This window comes from Saccostrea cucullata, unplaced genomic scaffold (assembly GCF_032062105.1).
Source record: "Saccostrea cucullata isolate Sc308-1 unplaced genomic scaffold, CSIRO_AGI_Scuc_v1 ctg1750, whole genome shotgun sequence".
In the NCBI taxonomy this organism is placed as follows: domain Eukaryota; kingdom Metazoa; phylum Mollusca; class Bivalvia; order Ostreida; family Ostreidae; genus Saccostrea; species Saccostrea cuccullata.
Genome location: NW_026938598.1, coordinates 1,784 through 22,843, shown reverse-complemented (window position 1 = coordinate 22,843; position 21,060 = coordinate 1,784). Strand labels below are relative to the sequence as shown.

The following is a 21,060-nucleotide window of genomic DNA, read 5'->3' as shown; positions in this document are numbered from 1 at the left end:
CAATGAACACACGGCGGGTTTGACCGGTCAGCAGGGGATGCTCACTCCTCCGTGGCACCTGATCCCACCTCTGATGTTTCGGAGGTCCGTATTTGCTCTGCTCTTGTTTTGTGATGTTTTATGGACTTTGAGATTGAATACTGTTCGTTATCTCCATATCCTTTTTATATTGGGAAAAGGAAATGGATCTTTACCTGCAAATGGGAAAAGATATGCTTATAAGGCATTCAATGTCTCAATCATTATACCCCCCGCTTGAAAAGTGGGATAAAGACATGCTTATAATGCATCCTCTCATACCACTGAAGGAAATTTAATGAAACTTTCACATTCTTAATTACATATTGCTATTGTGCATATTTTACTTTTTGATCTGATGTATATTTTTGATTTTCCATTGCCATTATATTCATATGGGAGGCTGGGTCATGTATTGCTCACAGTTATTTCAACTTCATTGCAAATTGGGTCATGTATAGTTATTTTTCATTTATTTTTTCTTACATTTAAGGCTGAAACAACTTTGATCTCAATGGGGAACCCTACCATAGAACGTTAATCTGTAATGTTAAAAGCTTCTTTCAAATTGCACTTATACACCCCTACTATTGTTATTGTGATTTAACTTCAAATATAAAAATAGGGTAGAACCGGTTTTATAAATTAAATTGGCAGTAAACAGGAAATTGCTATAGTCCGTTTAATTCTTTTAAAAACATGTCCTGTGAAAAATGTGTTTCCAGACCTTTCTGATAGACTTTCATGATTTTCAACAGAAAAGGGTGGCTAAATGCAATTATATCTTAATTTTACGACAAAAATTAGAGCTCACTAGCGACCGATACTGGTAAAAAAATGTGTAATATCATCTACACGGGCAAACCTTTATTTGCCTTATATGGCTATTGTTATAATGCGCACAGAGGATCTAACCACGAGCAATTGATTATTTGTTGATTGAATACGTTCACGCCAAATGCAGGTTTAGATTTCACTTCGAACACGTGGTTCAGGTCAATCTATGATCATATCAATAGAGTTTAAAATAAAATGAAATGTTCATATGAACAAAATGCAAAGATTAGAAAGTATGAAAGATGTCACGGGCGCTTTTAATTTGTTGTTTTTTAGAAAAAAAAGTTTATAAAATGTATATGTTTAGTGTCAAGTTCATATGCATTTACAATGAAGGGCATTGAAGTGGTAAAATTGTCTGTTCGGATGAAAAGTTTTGAGCTAAAGTTTCTTTAGAAAGGAAAACATAAAACAATACATAAATATAACATCCAATGAAATTGACGCACCGAGCAAATACATGTGCCATGCTAGCTCCAGTAAACATGATAAAATCATAAATCACGGACAAAATCGTTGCAATGTGTGTTTTCCATAAGCGGGGAGGTGTAACTCATGTTGATTGTCGCGGGAAGTGCAGTGTCCTAAAACATTACGACGAATATTCCTTTCTCGTTTCTAAAGAAATGGGCGTGTCGTTATGCTATAAGTGACCTTCAAAACATGACTCAGAACTTTTCGTCCAAATGGAAAATTTTACCACTTCAATGCGCTTCATTGTAACAGTTTAAATGGACAAAACATTTTATACATAACTATACTCGTGGTCAAACACAATTGTATTCACCGATAGTACAATACAGGAATTTATCTAGAAAAATCCTGCCTTAACCCATGATGCAATTCAGCTGTATAAATAATGGACTAACATGATAGCAGAAAATTGTATCATAGATAACATAGATAATACTTATAATTTAAATTTGAATGAATTCAAGAGAGATCAATGAAGTACATTTCTACAGAATGATATAATAGGGTGCTGAAAACTAAAACGCAACATAACTTTTCTGTTTACCATGTCTTCACGTGGTAGTCACTTCCTAGCCACATTTCCGTGAATAATTTACCCTATCTTGTATTCGCTCTCGCCAGAGCCACTGCCAGAGCTACTCTGAACTCATCGGGTTTTATAATTTGTAGAACACCGAAAAATAAAAAGTTCCGAACACATTAGTAGGGGTGTTATAGTACAAATATAAAAATGAATCAAGAGAGAATCAGTTCGAGAAATTTTGATGAAAGATAACCAATCTGCAATTAATTTGTAATGCTGAAGTCGAAATGTCCCTAAAAATTAATGTCAAGTGATCTGTCTTTTGATCTAAATTCTTTAAAAAAAAAGAAATTTATAGACTGAAATGTTTGGAGATATGAAACAGTATGCAAGTTTAAAGTCCATAAACAATACAAATTAGGAGCAAAGCAAACACGGAGCTCCAAAACATCAGAGGTGGGATCAGGTGCCATGGAGGAGTGAGCATCCTCTGCTGACCGGTCATACCCGCCGTGTGCTCCTTGTCAACTTCTGGAAACAACGGAAAAATGCCTTGTCAATTCAGTGTAAAAATAATGGACTAACAATTAGTATGAAAAACGTCAGTCAGCATTTGACTCAATGATAAATTGTATTTGCTGAGAAGGTCAATGTATTGACCATAGAACTTACGAAATGACAACTTTAAACGAGACTGCTGATAGTCTTGATTCATCAACTTGTTTGTCAATTATTCACCTCGTTTTAGAAATTGTTCATACGTAGGGCATGCTCTTGGGTATCAATTGAGATAATTGTATAAATTCCTGATGCAAGTGATGAAGGTAAATTGCTGCAAAAGTAATTGAAGTTACGATTGAAAAGTCAAAACGTTCCTAATAGAACTTATTTGTTAGATTGCCTTTCAGGTCTCTTTCAAGTGAAAAATCCAAATATGAAACAGATCTGTCAGACTCTGTGGTATCTTTTAGCTCACCAGTATATATCATATATTATGATGGAAATTACCATTGTTAATTTACAATAAGGCGTCGATATGTAAAAATATCGTGTTGAAGGTAACAAAAAGTGTTTTTACGCATTAGATTTTGGATAATTCTGTTTCATATGAATACAAGATAGGTCTGCTATTAACGGGGCGCAATTGGTACCAGTGGAAATTCCAATCGATTGTTGAAAGACCTGGTCTCCAAAAATACATGCAAGTAGATACTGTCTAACAGATATTCAAGCTCAACTTTAGAGTATTCGTGTGTATAATCTGAATTTTTTCTTAGGTTTGCAAATGACCAATGACAAGGTAAGAAGTTTACGAGTTCCATTTTTATTGAAAAAAGCAGCTGTCAATGATATCGGAAAGCCTGGACTTATCGTGGATTTATCATGGGGAAGGGTTGTGTATATAGTTGAAAAGTCGTAAGTTCTGAAGCTGTAGATTATGGTAAAATCTTGTGATTTCAAATTACCGGTGTCCAAAAGTTCCCTTGGATTTTAAGCATCCACATCTGATTTACACCACTTATTGAATACTTTGTTGCATAGTACTCTTAAAGCTTCTTCTACACTAATTTTGATATCTAAGTGAGGAGTAAAGAAAGAGGTTTGATTTAGCCTGATGAATTTTATTACATATTTTTTAAAAAAAATCTAGAATAAATTATATTTTTATTACTTAATTCACGTGTATAAATATACACAAATTAAAACGCAAAAGTTGTTTACTGCCAAAAATTAAAAATCGGTCTGACATTTATATTACTTTTTGAAGGAGGTTCAATAGAGTTTGTTAAAACAAAATACAGGTAAAACCGATGGTTGTCATTCAGATTGCCTTGGTGAGATATATGGAGATAACGAACAGTATTGAACCTCGAAAGTCCAGTAAACAATACAAAACAAAAGCAGAGAAAACACAGAATCCAAAACATCAGAGATTGGATCAGGTGTCATGGAGGAGTGAGCATCTTCTTACGACCGGTCACACCTGTTGTATGCTCCTTGTCATGGTTGGGAAGTAACGGAAAAACCCGTTGATAATTCAGTGTGAACATAATGGCGTAAAAATTAGTATGAAAATGTCAGTCAGTAGTCAGCAATTGTATTTGCTTACAAAGGTTTTGTATCGACCATAGAACGAAATGATTATTTTAAACTAGAATGCTGATATTCTTACTTCAGCAACTTGTTTGTCAGACAAAAGGCAACGAAGAGTGATCGTTTTCGAAAAAGGTTTATCTCTGATTTAACTTAGAATCAATGAAAGCTGGTAATTAGCTTATTGGCGTTTGCTTTGAAAATGTTTAAATGATGTTTGACCCCAAAATATTCATTGGGAGGCCGTAATTTGATGCTTCCTTAATAATTTTTTTTAAACATTATGTTTTTGAAAAGGATGTGCCACCCATACTTTTGACTATACGAGCTGATAGGCAGCCTGAAATATTGAATTTCTTTACATATTGCTAATGCATGATTTTTCACGTGATGCATGTCGACTTAGATAGATATTACCCTCGTAAACACTAAAAAGATTTTACACTCAATCTTTATTCCTGCAATAAACTGTTTATTTGCTGTCACAAACCACTTCTGGATGTCTTCCAACTGATTCGATATGAAGCGGCACTCAAAACAGTCAACTTTAAAAGGTATGGACTATTGACATCTTGATGTTACATGCTTTTTCACTTCTTTCACTTGTCAGCAGTATTCAATTCTATGGTCGGTATAATCAAATATAACTTCTGAATGGATCGATTGCATTTTGACATACATGCTTCTCATCGATCACTTGTTGGCTTGATAAAGAATATGAGCTATTATGTACCAGTTCAAAGGATTTAAAAGGCTTACAGCTAGTGTGCCCTGGTTTGTTTCATAAGTCAAATAGGATGCTAACTGATCCTAGGCATCTGATCCCTGGGTATTTTTTTAGTTCGTGTTTTGCCCTGTTCATAATGCGTATGAGCTTAATTAGACTGCTAGTTATTTGTTATTCTCATTGTTCATGTTATCTGAGATTTGATTCATCGTATTATTTCCCTCTTCAACGGTCCCATTAATAAATGGTTACTTTTGGGCTAAAACCTGTGTTTAAATATCCTGTATATCTTTGTATAATAAAACAATCGGTGATAAAGAATCGAGAGGGATTATTTATTGGTAGTAATATAAAGAATATAAAAGCAGGTTTAGTTTATTTTTTAAATATCAAACTCCTGTTGTATTTTACTGTTTGTCACAATACCTTCAGTATTTTAAAACAAGGTCTAATAAATTGCTCAGGAGTAAAGTATACCTGAAGTCAATACTTGAAGTCTTAACAAATCATTCTAATTAATGGATATTATATAAACAACCAAAATCTATGAAACATCCAGAAAATGTAAGTATACTAGTCTAAACTTTTATAGGTAATTATGATTAATTGGAATTTCGGAAATTTTAACTTTTTACCGCTTATCCTGTCATGAAAATAAATTGATAATAGAATGAGATTGTAAAAAATGTGAATGTGATTGTACACATTGTTAAATTGGTATCAACTATTACCGGTATTTTATATTTGCTTATTTCTTAGGAAAATGCAGTTTTTCAAAAAGCCATGGACTTTATGTACAGATCTAACCACTGTTATTATTTTATGTGGTATAATTATCAGGGTAAGAGAATTTATAAATAAACAGTTAAAAAACAATTAAAAGAATCAAAGCGCCTAAGTTAAATGTTTGATTTGAGCTTATTATCTCCAAACATAGTTTTATTATCTAGAGAGTACATTATATATATATGACTGATTGAAAAAATCCATTTGTATGTGTGTTTATAATATATGAGGATAACGTACAGTCATGGAGCTCAAAAGTTCTCTTTGTTAACATTAATAATAGGAGGCATAGCCAAAAAGGACCTCTGTAAATTTAAAACGTAGGATCAGGTGCCTTAGAGGAGTAAACATCCCCTGTCAACGGGTCAAATTCATTGTGTGCTGATAATCATGATCTGACAAACGATCAAGTGTGAAAGAATGACCAAACAATCTGTATGAAATACGAATTCAACTTCGTTTTAAATCATATTTGGAAACAAGGTCATTGAAGCAACAATAAAATGTGAGAATTGTTGACTTAAGAAGGACTTCATATTACCTCTGACAGTTTTTGTCTGAGTTTAGTAAATTTTGTCAAAGAAGAGGAGTACACCAAGATAAATTATTCTTTTTGTCGTTTTTGATACTGTGTTTTAATTGTTACTAAAATTAAAAATTTCCGTGAACCACTTTTTAAATAAACATCTTCTAAGATTTTATTTTAGGAAATTAAATTATTATAGCTCTGTTGTAATTTTTTGCCAAAGGAGCGATTAGACTTTGAACTTTTTGTTCTTTTTTTTCCTAGCGGTGTACCTGTCATGATATATATTCGTATTACATTTACTCCCATTTTTACAGGTTTTGTCGATCTGGTACGTGGTTGGAGGATTTATCTTAAAGTTCGACGAACCCTTGCTCAGTGTTGATGGTATTGCTTTCCTTAACAACGTGTTTTTGGGATCCCTTCCTCTGGGGTCTTTCGTCAACGCCTTGGTTCTGTCTCTGGTTTCATCCATTGTCATACATACAGTCAATGCGGCGATCACATTCTTCGGCTTCTGTCGGAAGATGAAAGGCTGTTTAGTTGCTGTGAGTTTGAAATTTTAGAATAATATGCTGATAGATTCGTAGATGGGTAATAATGTTCAATAGAAATAGATTTTAAAATATTGATTTAATATCCGTGATTATGTTCCAGAGTGCCACAATAAATATCCTTATGATAGTATTCCATTTCCTTACCTTCGTATTGATGTGCTGGCTACTTGATGAGGTGAGAGGACAAAAAAGAATTCCCTTTCAGATTCTAATAGTTGGAATTTAATTTTTAATTCTTTTACATTCAATAATTATACTTTCACATGTAATATTTTAGATGAATTTGAGCATTCGTCGACAATTACAGCAGATATTTATCCTGAGACCAAACAAACATATACCGGAGGTGGGTAACCGTGAAACTACAGTTTCGTTTTTCTATATATTTCATTTCAAATGAGTATTATTAAAATTATTTTAATCTTAAGTAAGTTTATTTATTTCAATTAATTAAGTTTTGGACTTTTGAAAACTTGATCAAAATTTTATCAGGAGACATTTAACACTATCTTCTGGATAGGAATATCCTTTAAAGATATATATTTTTTTTTTTGCTAAAAAAAGACTACATGTATATAAACAAAATCATAACTTTAAAGATAACACTTAAATTACAGCTTAGATTTGTTTCTCTGCCGATGTCACGTATTGGCGTAAGCATGACATAGGACTTTTGCGAGCAAGTTTATCTCCTTATGCGCAAAGACATGTTTAAGCTAATCAATAAAAATATATTGACCTTTCATTTGACGAAATTACATTCAGCTTTAATTATCAAAAAATCAACTAACTTTCAGAGTTTTTATGTTTTGAGCATATTTTATTGACAATATGTCCAAGGGATAGGACACAAGTTCCAAAACCTTAGATACCGGTAGTCCTCTCTATTAAAAGAGTTATCAGAGAGAAAACAATCAGAAATGAATATATTTGACAATATATAGACCTTTTGCACATTTAACAAGTGATTTCTCGAAGACATTTGTAAGAAAATAGGCCAACTCTCTGATAGATATATTATTACATTTTTCCTTTCTCAGAACTCTAAGAAATACCGTGATTATGAAATGGATAGTGTCTTAAAGGGTCTTAACAATATCTGTCAGTTTAAATCTAGCATTTTCAGATATCATGTGTCACAAAACATTGATGTTTTTTTTAGCTTCCCAACGAATTTCAATCGGACAGTTCGACTGTTATATTTTAACTCTCCCTTTCTCCTTTTGAATTACTGAATCCATCTGAACACTCTGCAGATTGGATTAGAAGATAACGTAAAAAAAAAATTGTTTTTCCATATATATAAAAAATATCATGAAATTAGGAGCTATTAAATAGAACTTTTAAAATGTAAAAAAAAAATAAAAATAAAATTTAACATTTACTTCTATATTTATTATGATACACTGTATATTGCTTTTCTTATTGAACAACGGTCGTATTATAGTTATTGCCATCTATGCTATAGTATATATATAGTACCCACATTAAGCGTATTTGGAAATTGAAAAATTTATGTAACAGCTAAATATTTAACTTTCCAACATTGACAGAATCATACATAAAAACGAGTATTTTCCACATCTTGGAGCTCAGATCGTATCTGATTTACTTCCGTTAGGAAAACAAGAAGCCAAAGTTCACAAACAGAAATTTATATTATTAATTTCTCCATTCATGTATTCAGTTCATAAATTCAATGAATAACCAACCTTTTTGATGGCAGGCAGCAGTTTAGAGCATTTTGTTTATGTTTTTTGAATCTTATGATGTTTATAAGGGGGTCAACATGAAATACATGTATATTGTAGTAATTGTACTCCGTGAAAGATTACGGGGTTTGAATACTTATTCTAGTCTGGTTGACCCCCTTTTTCCTATACACATCGTGTTACAATGGCATCATGGTGTTTGGAGTCAATCTGACTAAAGCCAGACCTCTATTTACGCTATCGCATAGAGTTACATTGAGTTTTTGAAGGGTCTGTCTCCAATGGTTATCTCCAACCAAGGACTCTGGTGATGCCTAAATTATGTCAACTTTTCCAGCTTCTATCAAATTATCTGTCTCTTTGTCTTTGCCTATAACAACCACTGAATTGTTAATTCACTCGCCTGTAGCCATTATTGATAATAGCACCAACAAGAGCCAAATATCTTTCTTATCAATATATTACGTCATCTTATCATCTCAATACTTTGGAAATTTTGTTAATATGGCGAAATTAAGCTATTCGAAAAACCAACGTCAAGCTATAAGAGCTATAATAAAGTTACACTACACTAAAGATTGTGTCCAACTTGTTAAATTACAATTCGAATTTTTACAACGTAAACACAGAACTCTTTACACAACAATATGCCTAGCGGTAATCAAATTTTAATACAAACCTTTAAAAGCTGCCGCAATCTTGCTGAGTCCAAAACACTTTCGCAACTCTCTTACAAATACATTTGAAATGGAAGTGATTTTCCGAAGCCGGTTGGTAACTCTCTATTTTCGATCAAACATTTCAAAATTAATTTTTGTTCGTTCTTAATGGACTAAATACCGATTCTTTTTAAAACTTCTTGCACTGCCCGATCAACATCCGCCATTTTTCTTAATACATCGAACGTCATTTACAACGGCTTATCTGATTGGTTGACAATCTGATGCAATACGCAAATTCAAAGTTCACCAGAATATGACCTCTAATTGGGAGTTATCAGATCCTCTATGCGATAGCGTAAATAGAGGTCTGGCTTTAGTCAGATTGGTTTGGAGTCAGATTGTATAATATTTTGCCTAAGATGTGTAATACTCTATATCTGAGTTCCCTTTTCTGACCCCTCCCCCCGATTTTGTTAACTATGTTTTACTTTGATAAATGACGTATTTTACTTCTATATGATGTTATTTATTTTTGCCTGCTTTTAACATAAAAAACCAAGTTCATTCGTTTCACGGGAGAACTAAGGAACATAAATAATTTTTCACCTGTAGATATTGTGATGCATTCAGAATCTTCACATTTTTATTCTTGTCCTTTTTTATAGATGAGCTGTTGTGGCTTTGACATTGCCAGTTCTCCTTGTGTCACGACCAATGCGTCACTTCCGCCTTGCTTTGATTACATTAAGGGGACGTTAAAAGCATACGGAAGTTCCTTTGCTGCAGTTCTTTTCCTTAACATTGTAGTCTCTGTAAGTTGAAGGCATTTTTTTTGCAAATCCTGTTCGTTTTATGATAAATTTTCATAGATTTTAGAAACTAGTTTTAATTGATATTAAGAATACTAACAATTGCTAATAATTGATATGAAAAAGACCAAAATAATACCCAATGGTAGGATAAACTTATATACAAATTATAATAATAAGTGATATCAACAAAATAATTATTTGTTCAATGTTATCAATTTGAAGTACCGGTATACCAAACTTTCCTTATGTAATTCTTCAACAATGTTAATCAATACATATGAGTTGAATTTCATTCAAAGGCAATAATGGTAATAGGAACAGAGTATCTTTTTCGATATGAACAACTGAAATCAAAACAAAGCCAGGATCCTGATCTCTGGAATATTATAGAAAAATCTGAATTTTACAACGACAGGAATGGAATGTGCGCTAAAATTAACTCATTTCTGAAGGAAGGTTGGGAGAGGTAGTTTTAATAAAGTTAACTTGTGAGTCTAGAAATGAATCCCAAAACCTAATAAATACAGTATACACATGTATTTAAAAAATGTTTTTATTCAATTGAAATTATTTTGTACAATGTATATGTATATCAATTCAGATAGCTTTTTGTACTCACATTTCCAAGCATGATGTAATCTTGCTTTTATTATTGCCTTTTCAGAAATCCACTAGCTACGAAATTCGGATATCTAAGCGTTCTTCTATTGGTGAGTATATTTAGCCATCTATTCCTATTAATAAATTCAATAACAACATTTTGTTACAATTAAAAAATAGAGATAACATATGACACTCTGATTAAATATATATTAAACACGATATTTCACCTTTTTTAGATGCTCGATGGAGGAATAATTCTAACTATAACATTTGTTAGATATAACTTTAACGACATGACAATGTCCGAGGAACTAAGCTCTATACATGCTTATGGGAAAATATACATCAATATGGGTTACCTCAAAGATGCCCTTCTGATTACCTTCATATGTCTTCTTATTTGGTCGATTGTTGCCAAGGTTTTTTATTTCGCGGGAATATATCTTAGCAGGAAATGCTTGCTAGCTACCGTAAGTATTTTTAAAAAATATTTTTGTTGCTTAAATTTTCAAAGATATTGCCAAACGACTTCCTTTTTTATTTTTCTTTTCTTCCTAAGATTTAAAAGATTTTAAAGATCGTTTAAACAAATTTAAAAAAAAGAATTATTTTCTAAACTGCTAGGAAATAAGAACAATTTAGATTTTCTTTAGGTTTTCTGGGCACCTTGTTCTGTCTGTGTGAAATGTAACTGTTGTTTTTTTTAGTTTATGTGTTCCGAAATTTTTGTGTTGTCAGTGGAGTGCATCATTTTTGGACTTTCTTCCTATCTTCTGCGAGTGGTGAGTGTACTAATTTATTCGTGATTGAGCTGAGCATCAGATATGTTTAATAATTGTTAGGTACATGTATATATTATTTTTTCATCATCTGTTTTGTTTTTGTATCTTTAAAGCTATATTGCTGTGATTGGAATCGGACTGCTTTAGATAGCTGTCCTTTTTCTTATGGATCCACCACACCTTTACCGGTAATGATGAATATTAAAGCAATTTTTTTATTCTACATTAAATGGTATATAATCTCAATCTTTCTCTAACAATATTACATATGAATGAAATCATACGGATTAACACATTCATGCCTTTATTGGTTTTCAAATTCACAAATATGCTAATAATTGTTTTAAAAATGTCAATATTTTGTGTTTTCTTGTGTTTTAATTATCTGAAAATATTATAAAAATATCTCCTTTTGTGTGAAGCTAGAATCATTTTTCAATACATAAAAAAATGTCGTTTGAATAAGAAAATGTGTATAGGATTTTTAGTTGCAATTGAGATTAGTTGGAAAAGAGCACATAATTCAAAAATGGATCAGTGACACTCAGGTGGCACATAATTTACTGCTGTGACCAATGGATCTGCTGCATGTTTATATCATCACTGATTACTCCTAGCTTAGCCAACAAACCTTAACCAGAAACTGTTACCATTTTAATAACATTTGTGGTATTTTTTTTATAGATATGTGACCGATCTTGGACAAACGCTGCAAAATTCATCTGGTTTTCTTTTTTGGTTCTCGTCCTTCACATTTTTCTTAAGGTAACCGACTTTTCAAAGTAAACTTGAGGTACGTTTATTTACCGAGAAAAAAAATATTGTAAAATATCTAAACTGAGTAAAATATTTATGCAAATGTAAATATATTTTAATATTTTAGGTATTTTGTATAGCAAGGGCAGATAATGTTTACAAACACCTACTTGTAAAGACTAAAGCTGGGATATCAGGAAGTAATACTGTAATTAAGAAATGTGGATTCTTCTACTCAGTATATCTATCATTGAGGAGGTATTTCTTTTTTCAATTTAACTTCAATAAATAAAGACCAGTGTAACCTTTTAGGTATCAGATATCCTGTATTTCATCCTTACCATCTCTACATGAATTAAAACATAGTAAAAAAAAATTAACTGTGCAATTAAAAAAAACCCATTAGCTTCACCCAAATTGTTTAAGCTTTGCAGTTTGTGTCTGTAAATATATCAATACATACCGAAGTATTCATAAGAAAAGTTTCTTCAATGCTACATGCAATTGGTAATATTGTTTCGTGGACCCTGAGGTCCACGCAGTAAATATATAAGCGAGGTTAAACCGGATGCCATGGGCAAATGTCAGGCTACACATGCGTTTGAATTCTAAAGAGTGCGCCTATTTGTATATTCATTGGCGGATCCGAATTTTTCTCTCATATTAATACATATACTTTTATATACAAACTTAACATTGATTATATGGCACAAGCATTTAAAAAAGTAGAAGGAACTTGCAGTATATATCAGTAGATAAATTTAACAACCTAATTTAAAAACTTCATTCAACGACTAGTTTTAGCTTTTAAATAAGATAGAACAAGTCTTCACCAGTATTACTTATATGCATCAAGGCTTGCAAAGAAATCTGATATACAGCAATCCAAATATGATAGAGGCCTGTAGCAACGGTTTTCCAGGGGTTGGGGAGAGGGTTCCGTTAAATAAAAAATCCGAGTACTACAGAGCTATGCTACACGTGTACCATAAATCTATTTTCCAATTATAAATTTCTTCCGTATAAATCCAGAACAGATGTCAAATCCCAGCCGTTATGGGTTACATGTATCAAAATAGCCCGATTCTTTAAAATGGCAAAACTAAAGGCGAATCGGAGATAAAATTTTACAATTTTTCTATCAGTCAAAGAAGGAAGATCATTGAAGAAAATGCGAACAGAGCTACATGAATATTGACACGCCTAAAATTTTCTGAAATTGAATTTCGGTTTATAGAAACGCATGCATATGGTCCACATATTGCAGTCATATTTGAAGGACAGCAACTTGTATTGATATTGATGAGGATCACATGGAAACATATATACCTCGCTTATTATTTTTTATTTGATGTAGTAATTGATATCATTCACAATCAAACTGATCCGCTCTGCCTCTTCCATAGAGAAAAAAACTATGTAGGTGGTTAGCACCGTTTTCGATCATCAATTATAATTTTTATTACACCTGTTTATAATTATTTCAAGTAGACTATATATATATCGTTGAGAGGGTATTTTAAATGAACGTCGGAGGGGGGAGGGGACAAAACATTTGGGTACGGTCAATAAAAATATCAGTTTTGAAATTGAAGAAAAATAATCATGTTAATTCGTATATTTCAGGCATCCTCTGACAGCAGCTGTAGTTGCAGATTCAATCCTCATATGTGTACGCACAGTGTTTCACATTTATGTTTGTAGTCATATGCGGTAATTTACAACCATCTATCGCAATTTTCTTTTTAAATTGCTGGCAGTTCTTTGAAAATCTCTCCACTGCTCACTTTATGTTATTCTTTAAAAGCTTGAACCCTACATTAAGCACAAAATATTAAAGAATTTTTTTTCTATTTTAGATTGTTAATTGTGTTTATTTCTGTGGACTCATAGTGGTTCGCTATGGGAAGTCTTCGTATGGTCTTCTAACAGATAGTTTACACGCCATTAATCTAGGATCCCTTGATATGTCTTCTAACCGAGACAATGCTATTCTCATAAGCGTTGTTTCGCTCTCGCTTTCTTTTTTTCTTCAAAGTGGAAAATTCGTATCCATTGGATTGAGGAAGGCAAAGGTTACTTTACTGGTGAGATTGATAAATATAAGTGGATGGAAAAACAATTTTGAACATGTTGAATACTTTGTCACTTTTTTTTGTAAATATATGATTAATTTTCTTTTTATAGATCCTTTGGTCAGAATTACCCTTACTAATTTTACATCTCTGTTCCACTGCAATGTCCAGCATTCTTTTAAAACTGGTATTCATATACCTAACAATCATTCATTTTTAATCATAAAATTTTAACAAAAAAGTTTGCTTAATGTTTATCTAGCAAAACTCCATAAACGTTTTCCATATTTATATATTTCTGCATGAAATACATTTTTTTTCTATTAGATAAGATTTAAACAATCTGTATGCAAGTCTGAGAGAAAACAAAATAAATTTTAATTTCTCATCATTCATTTCAAGTATATCTTAAAGTTAAAAACAACTATACTTATGTGTAATAGACACTTTTTCTGGTTCAGAGTACTTCGTAATGAGCATTTTAATTTAAGGTTCACTGCTGTTCAGATGACACGGATTGTTCATTTTCAGTAAATGGCGTCAACTCTCCGATATCATCGACTGAAGTAAGACTACATAAAATTCATGAAAAATTTAAGATACTGTTTATTCGTTCAGAATTACAGTAGCTGTTCTTTAAAAAAAAACTGTTACTTAAATTTGTATTTAAAAAATGTAAAAAGTCAATATTCAACTTTTTATTGTATGAGCCTGTTAATATATTATTTATCTTGTTTCCATGATTATTTTTACTAGTTTTGTGACTCAAATACTCTGGACCATGCAGCCTTGCAGTTTAGGTTGATGGTAGGATTCGGAATTCTAAGTATTATATTACAGGTAAGAAATAAGTATACAAAAGGGGGTTTGTTTCAAGGCAACAATGTGAGTAAAACCTACATATATGTAAGTGCTTTCATTACTTCTTCACATAATATCGACGTATCGGGCTTCTTTCAGATCCTGTCGATAGTCCTTGGTTATGTGTATTTCAAACGATCAATAGATGGTAAACTTGGAATTTTCAAAGGAGTTTCCGAACTTTTCAAAAGTATTTGGTGTGACATTAAAAAGACAAGGTCTATATTTCTAGCATTTAGAATTAAAGTTTTGCAAAGTAAAAAAATTGTTTTATCAAGATCCTGAATACTAGTAGTCAAGATGCTTATTTTATTTTGATTACATTATCATATTTGCTCACAATTTAATGATATTTTTTTCCAATAGAATTATGAGAATATCAACAAGAATAACAAAAGTAATTTGTGAAAAGGTTAACGGAAAATTGTAAGTCTCTCTTTCTCTCTCTCTCTCATAATAAAAATAATGATAACAACAAAAATAACAAATAACATATTTTTTGCCTTTTTCCTTAGGAGAAAATACACAACTTTACAGAGGATATTCTTTAGTTTACAGATATTAATACTGGTATGTGTTTAGATAAAGTACATGTATGTAGGAACATCAATTTAAAATTTCAAATTTTCATTTAAATTTGAATAACACACTTGAAATGTTGATTTCTTTTCCACAGATTTTAAACATACTCTTCGGGATTGGACTTTTCCGAGTGACAATATATCCAGGATGTATGTGGAGTGATGATATTCTGAGCAACGTATCTGGTGTTAAACTTTCCTTTGGCTTTGGAAACATTGGGGCAACTGTAACTGGAATAATGTTTTCCTTATATATGGTTGTACCTACAACTTCTCTTTATCAGTTACTTGGAATACTAAGTTTAATAGGACGTGCAAGAGACCTATTTAAGATTGTAAGTTATATATATCTACAAGTCTATAAATCTCATAATTTTTATTGATCGTTTATACGTATTGTAAAAATCAATGTAAAACTTGAAAATCAAACAATGATCAATCATATTAATGTGGCAAACAAAATAATTAAGAACAGGACAAAACACGGACCTCTCAGAACATTAGAGTTTGGATCAGGTGCCGAAGAGATGTAAATACCCTCCCTATATCAGTCAGACCCACTATGAGACATCACCATATATAATGGTGAAGTGCTTCATATGAAATATATGGCGGCAACAAACAGCTCAAAAGTACATTAAACAAGTTAAAATCAAATAGGGAGAAGAGAAAACACGGTGCCCTAAAACATCAGATATGAGACCAGATGCCATTGAAGAGTGAATATCCTTTTCCGACCGCCATATTGATTTGGTAATACATGTAATTAAAAGCCCAATTGATTAAGACTTTTATGCGGCTTTCAGGGCCATTGAACAGTGGCGGCTCTTTATGCATGTTATAGCACCAACGCCTTCTGTGAATTGTAGTCTCGGTTTTTACGGTCTCATGCAAAAGATTCGCATCTTTTACTTTAAAGTGCCGAGAGCTTGGCGAAGGAACAGTTGCTACCTTTTTTATCGACTGAGGTCAGTTGCAACCGTGGTTAGAACTTTCGATCTTTTGATCACGAAGTTAGCGCACTACCGTCTGAGTTACCGTTATAAAATGAAACATATGCAAAAAACTTGAAGTCGACATTCAGATATACTAACTACGTTTCATCAATAAACATTTATATTTTCCATTCTAAGGCCGACTCGATATATCCAAGTGAACTTGAATTAAAAGGAACCTCGAAGTCTTTCACATATACACAGGAAAATTGCAACGTATGTCAACCATATGTTTTGAGAACCATATGTTGAGCATACGTTGCAATTTTACCTGTGTAAGCTGCGTTTGTTTTTATAATTAGTTTAAGTAGGGAATGTTTCGTCTACTTAGGACTAATGGTGGGTATGACCGGTAAACAAGGGATAACTTTTCTTACTAGGCACCTCTGGAATTTCTATAGGTCCATGTTTTTGCCCTGTGAATTAATTTGTATGATGTGTAGTTTTGTAAATCTTTGGGGACCATATATTGCTTGTAATCTTTACTTTTCCATTTTTTCAAACATTTTTTTTTAATTCAGTTAACAGTTGGTGTCATTGGCCTTACCATCGGTGACATAATATACCTTGTATTTTCATCTGAACTTCTTCATTTCGTAAGTATTATCACACAACCAAATTTAATTTTTGATGATTGATACAAGAAGAAGAAGAAGAAGAAGAGAGGGAGAGAACTAGAAGAGTGTTATACAATGATTGTTGGCGTTTTTAAAAGAACTTAAGACTGAGACTGAAAACTTCTGTTGATTGTAAAAGTTTGCAAAATTAATGATTTTCTTTAAAATTGCTAGAGTTAGATATTTTTTCTACATACCTTTTAAAATAAATAAAATCATCTATTTCATATAGATAAGAAAGTTATTAGCAGAAATAAATTTTGGTCTTAGTCGTAAGTTCTTTTCTAAAACGGGCCCTTGGACGATTTTTTATGTATATTTATTTTCTATTTTAAAGTTAAAATTAATGTATAGTTTAAATATTATATAGTAATCTCCATTTTGCCAATGGTTTCATAATTCAAATATACTTTAATGAATTCTTTCTTAAATATAAATATCGCATTCTTTCACTATAGGGGTATTGTTATTGTAAAGATAGTTCGTCGTGTAAAAGCTACAATATGACCTCTGTAGGACCGGTAAAAGAGGTAACATTATTATTTTCAGAATTATTAGACAATTTTTTTTAAATTTAAGTATCCTATACTTTTTCTGATTTTCTTTCTTTTGTTTCTTATGAAGACATGTGAACCACTATTTCTTGAACCAGTGGGCGTATTAGTGGCTTATGTTGTAGCCTCATTCATTATACACGTAAGTTACATGAAGATAGGAAATTTATGTTCTTCAGCTCTTTCATGATCAATGCGCTCAATACCTTGACGGTTTATTTCATCCAATTAAGATTATATTGTTTTAATTGATTATATTTACTACATATCAGAAGAATATCTGATAATTAACACAGACAGAACGGTCCTTGAAAAAAAAAAAAACGAATTTCTTAACCCGAGTTTAGAGGCACTATATAAACTAAACCACGAGTACAAAATAATATATGCCTATAATCAGAATGATCGAACGATAGTCGAGATATTTAAAAATGTTTATCAACATCCCAAGTTTTAACTTTTATTCTCAGTTTGAGTTCACTTTTGGAAATGACATGATTATAAATCTCTTAAAATGCTATTGATTGGTATTCCTTGAGGCACTGAAGATCATACAAATTCAAGTCATTTCTTTGTATATACTTCTTTATTAATCACCACATATCAATAAGTTACGAAAGCAAGAATTCTATTTATGACTTATTTAACAAAAGTGAGTTTACTATGTTATATTTTTTTCTTCTTAATTTTAGATTACGGTTTCGTTTCTATCAATCAAAATTTTAAGACAGTTACATGCACATGTAAGAGTCGGCATTATTATCCAGAAAAATATACCTGTACATCAACCTTCACAACAAAACTCAGCCATACATGAACATAACAGGTCGGACGCAGAAAGCCTCCCAAAAAATATCTCTGAATTGAATGAAGGAAAGAAAGAAAATCCTCTGGGTGATAATCGTAGGAAAATTGTAGGAGTCCAGAATTGTCCTACGGAAAATGTGCAAGATATTGGGAAAAATCAGACTGAAGATGCGCAAACAATGAGAAAGGAAGAAAATAAAAATTTTGAAATACTAAGTATGGACGATGAAAAGACTGAGAGAAAGGAGCAGGGTTACAATATAGCCGGAGACGTGAAAGATGTGGACACCGGGTACAGAAACCGAACAAAAGAACATGCGGAAAATCGAATGTTGGACCTTTATGAGAGAAATGGAAGTAATGACCAAATTGAAATGGACAACAAAAATGAAAATGTTGAGAAAAATGAGACATCAGGAGAAGAAGGCAGAGAAACAGACAGTACAAATGTTACAGAAGATGGAGAAAAGAAGAAAACAAGGGAAGCTAGAAAAAAGAAAGACAAGGAACCAAAAGAGCGAGATGGAAAGGAACACGATATGAATCAAATCTTTGACATGGATTCTGCTTCAAAGGATGAAGACAGAACTGATGAATTGGACATTGAAGATCTGTTGTCTCCTAGTGTTGAAAATAGTCCACAAGGTAATTAGAAAATGTGTCATATGGATATCTAGCTCATAAAAATATGTAACAAAATTCTTTTTTGCAAAATATCTTCCAGATATCTTCCAAAGCACAAACTGTACGTCAAATTTAGTTAAACAGAAAGTATCATGGTGAACCAGTTTTCTTTCTATACATAACTGTAGTTCAGGCGAGTTGAATGTTCAATGATGTCCTCTTGAAGAAAAATTTTAAGCTTCCTAGCAGTTAAGTTCGTTTGCCTTTAAAATCATCGGCACTCTGTTTAATTTTTCTTTAAAATGTGTTTCCCTTATTACTTAACTTTTTCAGATTTTTGGATCCGCCTATCTTCACTATTCTTTTTGAGACATGTTTGTAAAGTTAAGTTTTCCCTATATTGTGATTTATATATCGTCTTTTCGAAAAGATAAAATATATATTTGGAACAATTTAGATATTGCTTCTATGTTATCTTTCACATGATTGCATATTAAGACGTGCTTAGCTTTATAAATATACTGAAATATTTTTAATGCTTTTTCTATACTTAAGAAAACGATAAATGTTATAACTTGAGTCGTTTTACATATTTTGATATATTTGAAAAATAAATATAGTTACAGGCTTATATTTGGCAAGGTGAATAAACTATAGACATTGGGTATACATATAACAAAATAACAACCAAAAAAACCCGATACATGTAGTTTATTATACTTTTTATTTTAGAAAAAGTACCAAACTGTTTGAATTGTATCAGATTTAAGTTTTTCAAAATTGAGTCATACTCAGATGTCAAGGTCAAAGGTTCGGAATTTTTGGTTCAAAAGGACGATCTCTGATTGATTGATTGATTGATTGATGGATTATATATTGTTTTTCGCCCATCCTCCATATAGGAGACATAAAGGAACATGGAGACAGTTTCAGCTGAAAAATATCAAATTTATTTTCCTATTTTTTATGTTTGCTAATACTTATTTTGAATGATTATATCAAAAGTTTGAATTTCAGTTGTCGAGAAACAAGATAGCTTTAGAGCCCCAAACCTTTGTTATGTAAACAAGGCCTGTCTTATGTTTTTGTTTACATAGATTAAATATATGTACTTATATATGTTCGTTCAAAACATTTTTTTCAATGAAGAACTTAATTCTTAATACCATAAGACAGTTTCTATAGATTTATTGAATTTTGTTTTTTTTTTATAAATGTGACACTTTCTATATGTAAACAAAAACAATTGCAAGGCACGAGCCTTGTTTACATTATGAAGAATTTTAAGTTCTGTATCTTCTTCGTAATCAACAAATGATGTTCAAATTTTTGATGATCATTTAAATCGCCTTAATTAAGAAATGTAAACATTGAAATTGGTTTTTAAAAATCAGTTGAAGCCGTGTCCATTTCCCTTTTAGTAGTTTATTTTGTAAATATATGTACTTAAATATAAATGAAAACATTCTTTAATATTGCCAGAGCTTATTTTAGTCTTCTTTCTATCCATCTCTTTGTATTAATGTTTGTAAGCATTTTATTTATTTTTACTTCATAATAAAATGATCATTTATATTATCGATATATACTTATACTTACTTGTTCAAATGCCTTTTATTCTTGTTTAACTTTCTTTTGCAGATGCCTGGAACTGAATAATAAGCCAACATTAAGCCAACGAATTAAATACGACATATGCAACTCAGTGCTGAGTTTTAACTTCCATTATAATCTTGGATATCAGGCGATGAATCTGCAAATAATTTATAAGACTATAATTCTTTTATTGGTTTTAATTGTATTCATGGTATTTACTTTTTGAAAATAAAACAAAATGTCTACATCAACGTTCAATTATTGATTTTATTCAAATATGGATTTACACCAGAGAGAGTCTTTTTACCAATAAGACTAATATGGTGTTTCTGTTCTGGGAAAGATTTTTTAATCCTACGTATAAAATTTTATCCATTATCTTAGCCAATTCCTAACACAAGTATTCATAACTTGTACAATTCTAAACTAAAAGGACATGAGCATGTTGACAAGCAATATTATCATTGCACCCTACTATTCT

General features: G+C 31.6%; 1 protein-coding gene across 1 annotated transcript; it reads left to right on the top strand.

The window, feature by feature from the left end:
* Nucleotides 1-3,663: 3,663 nt before the first annotated feature.
* Nucleotides 3,664-20,743, top strand: LOC134250743 (uncharacterized). Its single transcript, XM_062733107.1, has 26 exons — nucleotides 3,664-3,687; nucleotides 6,303-6,533; nucleotides 6,643-6,717; nucleotides 6,820-6,888; nucleotides 9,582-9,728; nucleotides 10,028-10,194; nucleotides 10,393-10,438; nucleotides 10,568-10,801; nucleotides 11,039-11,113; nucleotides 11,227-11,301; nucleotides 11,798-11,878; nucleotides 11,997-12,127; nucleotides 13,496-13,541; nucleotides 13,729-13,956; nucleotides 14,057-14,131; nucleotides 14,436-14,510; nucleotides 14,701-14,784; nucleotides 14,905-15,023; nucleotides 15,172-15,231; nucleotides 15,321-15,375; nucleotides 15,482-15,721; nucleotides 16,903-16,977; nucleotides 17,457-17,528; nucleotides 17,623-17,694; nucleotides 18,245-19,004; nucleotides 20,625-20,743. The coding sequence occupies exons 1-26, from the start codon at nucleotides 3,664-3,666 to the stop codon at nucleotides 20,636-20,638; spliced, it is 3,330 nt and encodes a 1,109-aa protein (XP_062589091.1). The 3' UTR covers nucleotides 20,639-20,743.
* The last annotated feature ends 317 nt before the right edge of the window (nucleotides 20,744-21,060 follow it).